The 4,972-nt window shown below is 50.0% G+C and overlaps 1 protein-coding gene across 5 annotated transcripts; it reads right to left on the reverse strand.

Annotated features, from left to right (window-relative positions):
• Window positions 1–416: 416 nt before the first annotated feature.
• On the reverse strand, window positions 417–3,858 carry ALKBH2 (alkB homolog 2, alpha-ketoglutarate dependent dioxygenase). Of its 5 annotated transcripts, none has more exons than XM_087424058.1 (4): window positions 3,731–3,858; window positions 2,879–3,314; window positions 1,412–1,610; window positions 417–730 (listed from the first exon to the last, which is right to left on the reverse strand). In XM_087424058.1, the coding sequence occupies exons 2-4, from the start codon at window positions 3,153–3,155 to the stop codon at window positions 424–426; spliced, it is 783 nt and encodes a 260-aa protein (XP_087280184.1). In that variant the 5' UTR covers window positions 3,156–3,314; window positions 3,731–3,858; the 3' UTR covers window positions 417–423. The 5 variants fall into 5 exon arrangements, with proteins under 5 accessions (XP_087280184.1, XP_087280181.1, XP_087280183.1 ...); XM_087424055.1 differs by having other exon boundaries at window positions 3,727–3,858; XM_087424057.1 differs by having other exon boundaries at window positions 3,615–3,858.
• Window positions 3,859–4,972: the final 1,114 nt, after the last annotated feature.

A 4,972-nucleotide genomic window follows, 5' to 3' on the forward strand; every position in this document is an offset into this window, starting at 1 on the left:
TTTCATAATTTGCCAATTTGATGCAAACATCTCTTTCTGAATTCTGCATTGTTAGGTAATAAGTCCTACACTTTGGTTAAACCTTTTCTTTCCCTGTTGGTAAAGGAAATGCCAGCTCCCTCGTTGAGTAGAGAAAACAAAAGTACTGTTAAAAATGTGTTTAGGGGCCGGCCCAGTGGTGTAGTGGTTAAGTTCGCGTGCTGTGCTTTGGCAGCCCAGGGTTCACGGGTTTGGATCCCGGGCGCATACCGATGCACTGCTTATCAAGCCATGCTGTGGCAGTGTCCCATATAAAGTAGAGGAAGATGGGCACGGATGTTAGCCCAGGGCCAATCTTCCTCAGCAAAAAGAGGAGGATTGGCATCTAATGCTAGCGCAGGGCTGATCTTCCACACACACACACACACACACACACACACGTGTTTACTTTTTAATAGGCACAATTTTACGAAATGTCAGATTGACCCGTGGACTCAGAATCTTCTTTCGGACAGGGAGGCTGTGATACCAGTGAGTGTTGGTTGGGTGGTTCATCATAAGTAAACTTCCATGGGCCAGCTGAAGCTTGACCGCCTCCATCCGCCGGGAGGGGTGCTTCCCTCGAGAATCCTTATGCCGGAAGAAGAAGTCTCTGCAGGCCCCAAAGGAGACGGAGGCGATGGGGCTCCCGGGAGCCAGTTCTCTCTCGTCATCTCGGTGCTCACCAATGTGGTCACGGCCATCTTTATACCTGCACCGAGAGAACAAGCAGAGTTTACAGAACGGCTCTCCCTGGGAACGCGCCAACACCACACAGTCCTCCTCCTCTCACAGTGTGAAACGGGGCCCCGAGCATGCCGTCCTGGGGTTGTGACCCTGGGTTTCAAGTGACCGTCCTCTAAACCCAGGGTTGTCAACCAGAGCAACTCTGTCCCCCTGAAGGGCTGGGGAATGTGGAGATGTGTTGGTTGCTATGACTGGGGAAGGGGGTGCTCCGGGCCTCCAGTGGGTGGAGACCAGGGACGCTGCTCCACATCCTACAACGCACAGGACAGCCCCCAGCACAGGGTTACCTGGCCTAAAACATCAACAGCACTGCTGTTGAGAAACCCTGCCCTAAACCCAGACCCCTTCCTCCCAGCCATTCTTAGTCAAATCAGCCTGTTTAATTCTCTTCAGGATACTTAACGTCTGAAATTATCGTGCTGAGCTGTCTGTTCATCAGTCATCTCGCACTCCCCGCTGTGGTGTGAGCCCCGTGAAGACTGCCCTGCTGTTCCACTACCACATCCCTTGTACACTAAAGAATTATTTGTTATACAAATAAACAAAATATGGTGGGATCCTAAACTCTTCCTTTGGGAAGAGACAGAAGATTTATAAAATTCAGTTCACTGGTCTAAAAAAAAGTACAAAACAGGTAGGGTGTCACCTGTTGACGAGCACAAAGTTGAAGGTCTTTCCAGTCGCCAAAGAAACGCGATCCCGGATGCGCTCTAGAACCGGGAGCCAGGGCTTTGGAGACAGGGTGAGGCCCGAAAAGGTGTAGGTCAGCCCAGTGTCGCCATACGTCGCCTGCTTCCTTGGCACGCTGTGCCATTTCCCGAACACCTGGACCCTGGTCAGCGCACCTGTGCAGACGAAACATGCAGCTCAGAAAACCAGGCAGGGAGTGCCCCATACTCTCGCTCCCTGAGTATTCAGGATCAAAAGGGAAGTAAAACAGGAATAACACTTAATGCTCTGACCGAGGACCCCCTTCTCAAAAGTCATTGTGGCTCGCCCAAAATGTTCATGTAAGAACAGTGATTCTCGGGCCGGCCCGGTGGCAAAGTGGTTAAGTTCATGTGCTCTGCTTCGGTGGCCCGGGGTTCATGGTTTCAGATCCCAGGTGTGGACCTACACACTGCTCATCAAGCCATGCTGTGGTGGTGTCTCACATACAAAATAGAAGAAGACTGGCACAGATGTTAGCTCAGGGCCAACCTTTCTCAAGCAAAACGAGGAAGATTGGCAACAAATGTTAGCTCAGGGCCAATCTTCCTCACCAAAAAAATAATTTTTTAAAAAAAGAACAGTGATTCTTGTCCTACACTTAGAGAAACATGGTCTTGTCCAATTTTTTTTAAACACTAACTTAATTGCCTTACCTACAGTAGGAGCAGAATAAAGAGGCTGAAATGCAAGTAAGATGAAGTCAGGTTACAGATTTTGCCACCTGTGGGGACTAAGGGCGTGGGGCCCATGAAAGATGGAGCTAACGCAGCTCAGGCTGGAGGCTGGGGTCTCCTGTGGGCTTTTCTACGCCTCCAAGTGCCCTGCCACCTTGCAGCGGTTCTCAGTGTGGTCCCCGGGCCTGCAGCATCAGCATCATTTGGAAACTCAGATGCTAGGATGCGGGGGTGGGGCCCAGCAATCCGAGTTCCCACAAGCAACAGAGTCCTCCAAGTGATGCTGAGAACCCCATGCAGAGGAATTACCTGGTTATTTGTCATCTCTCCTACTAGACCATTGGTTTTCAAGCTTGGCTGCACATTAGAATCACCGGGAAGCTTTCTAAGAACACTGATGCCCGGGCTGTACCCCCAGCTATTCTGATTCAGTTGGTCTTGGGTAAAACCCAGCATCTTTTTCTTTTTCCAACTTCCCCAGATGATTCTAATCAGTAGCCAGGTGGAGACTCGCTCTGGTCATGTCAGCTTCTGGTGGGCAGGCAATCCTGTTTTTTCAAGTTTATATCCCAAGCACCTAGCAAAGTGCTCGACCCAGAGGCGCCCAGAGAATGTGTTGAATCAGTTCAACCCATCAGTAATTAATGGCTCCTGAGTTCAGATTTCTCCATAGACCACTAGTTCTATCAAACAAGCCTTCAGCACGCACCACGCAGTCCTCTGCTTACCTGTAAAATATTCCACTTCTTTCTCCAACTCTTGGAAAATCCCGTCCGCTTCGGCTTTGCCAAACAGCACTGTGTAATCGCAGTCCAGGCCCTCGGCTCGGATGTGCTGCCAGCTGAGGCCTGCCGAGTCCACTCCATTCCCTGAGGTTTCTCTCCTGGGCCTTTTCCTGCTGCTTTCCTTGTCTCCTCCCAACTCTTCCGGGCCTTCTCCCGTCTGCTCTTGCTGTCTCTTTCCCAAAAGGCCTCCTGGAGCCCTTTTCACCAGGAATCTGTCCATCCTCTCTCCACAAAGCAAAGACTGGGGAGCCGGTGGCAGGCAAAGAAAGAGACTGCCCAGACTCTGACCCAGAGGCAAAAATCTGCTCCGTGGCAAAATGGTCCCACAGCAGTGCTCCTCCTGTTCCTAAGTTTCCATTTTAAAGTTTAACACCATGTCCTATAGAGGAAGTAGAGGACATTAATGCTGGAAGGGTCCCTCAGGATGGTCCCGGGTCTCCCACACCTGGCTATGCATCCCAGTCAGCTGGCTAGCTTGCAAAAACCCAAATGCCTGCACTCCATGACCCCAAGCATCTCAATTTTTAAAGAAATCCCCTCTGGGAATTCGCATGCCACAGGCAAATTTGGAGACTGCAGTCCAAACCCTCACTTTACAGATGGGGAAACTGATACCTGGAGAGAGGAAGGGGTTTGCCCAAAGTCACCCAGAAAAGCAGTGTCTCTATTTCCTTCTCACCAATAACTGATCGGCCCTCCCACGCCAGCATTAAAATAGGTAAGTACAGTGATCCTCAAATGGATATGACTCTGAATCTAAATGTAAAACAGTTAATCGTGGTCAAACGCACGCACGCACGCCGAATTCTGATACAATATAAGAACTGTATCACAAGCGGGGAGTGGGGGTGGCAAGGGTTCCTTCAAAATTCCAGCCACCGCCTCGCAGCTCCGAATCCTGCAACCACCGTAGGAAGGTCTCGCGGGAAAGAGAAAACACGGGACCGCAGCACTGCTTCCGGGAACATTTCGGATGCGAACAGGGAGAGGCGGGCAAATTTGCAAAACAAGGTGGTGGGCAGCCTCCTGGCGCCACCTGTTGGCGTTCCGGGCGCATTGCAAGCACTACCTGTTTCAATGGAACTATTCCTTCTGCAACTGTTGAGGGAGAACTGTGCTTTGGGAGCTGTTGTTCTGTGTCACCTCTCCCTGAGGATTAATTTGGCGTCCTGACAGGGAGTTGGGCCACCAGCATATTGTCGCGGGTAGGAGCACGAGTGCGGCAGTCCGACCCCGGCTTCCCTTTCTGTCTCCCCCACTCGAGCTGTGTGGCTCCTAAGCTGTGTCACTTAACCTCTCTGGGCTTGAACTGCCTCATCTGTACAGTGGGGACTATAAAACCCATGCCATGAGAGCCCCATGAGGATTAAGGGAGAGGACGTGTGAGAAGTGCTTCCATGCTCCAAATAAATGTTAGATTCTATTATTACTCCTAACTTGTGTTTACTGTCTCCCCCAGTGGAACGAAACCTCCGTGAGGTTGGGGGCTTCGTTTTGAATCTTCTTAGCGTACAGTTCTGCAAATCTTGACAAATGTACACAGTTGTGTGACCACCACCACAATCAAGATCCAGAACAGCTCCCTCACCCCACAAAATTCCCCCAAGCCTCTTAGTTATCAACTCGCCCACCTCACCCAGCCCCTGGCAACCAATGATGTGTTTTCTGTCCTGATAGTTTTGTCTTTCCCAGGATTTCTTATAAATGAAATGATACAATATACAGCCTTTTGTGTCTGGCCTCTTTCACTTAGCGTAATGCTTTTAGGATGGATCCATGTTGTTTGTATCAGTTGTTTGTTCTGTTTATTGCTGAGTAGTATTCCATTGTACACACAAACGCCCCACGGTTTGTTTACCCACTAGCCCATTCAGGGGCATTTGGGTTGTTTTCAGTTTGGTACAATTACAAGTAAAGTCACTATATCCATTGATGTACAAGCTTTCGTGTGAATATAGATTTTTGGGGGGGTTCAGGGGTGAGGAAGATTGGCCCTGAGCCAACATCTGTGCCTGTCTTCCTCTATTTTGTTTATAG

This window comes from Ceratotherium simum, chromosome 35 (genome assembly GCF_057802395.1).
Source record: "Ceratotherium simum simum isolate JZ-2026a chromosome 35, ASM5780239v1, whole genome shotgun sequence".
In the NCBI taxonomy this organism is placed as follows: domain Eukaryota; kingdom Metazoa; phylum Chordata; class Mammalia; order Perissodactyla; family Rhinocerotidae; genus Ceratotherium; species Ceratotherium simum.

What these genes read in the sequence shown, in the direction of transcription:
- ALKBH2 (XM_087424058.1), bottom strand. Translation starts at nt 3,155, where the DNA reads ATGGACAGATTCCTGGTGAAAAGGGCTCCAGGAGGCCTTTTGGGAAAG. An exon ending in AGAAGTGGAATATTTTACAG is followed by an intron (nt 1,611 to 2,878) that starts GTAAGCAGAGGA and finishes TCGTCTGCACAG; the next exon opens with GTGCGCTGACCAGGGTCCAG. An exon ending in AACTTTGTGCTCGTCAACAG is followed by an intron (nt 731 to 1,411) that starts GTGACACCCTAC and finishes CTCTCGGTGCAG; the next exon opens with GTATAAAGATGGCCGTGACC.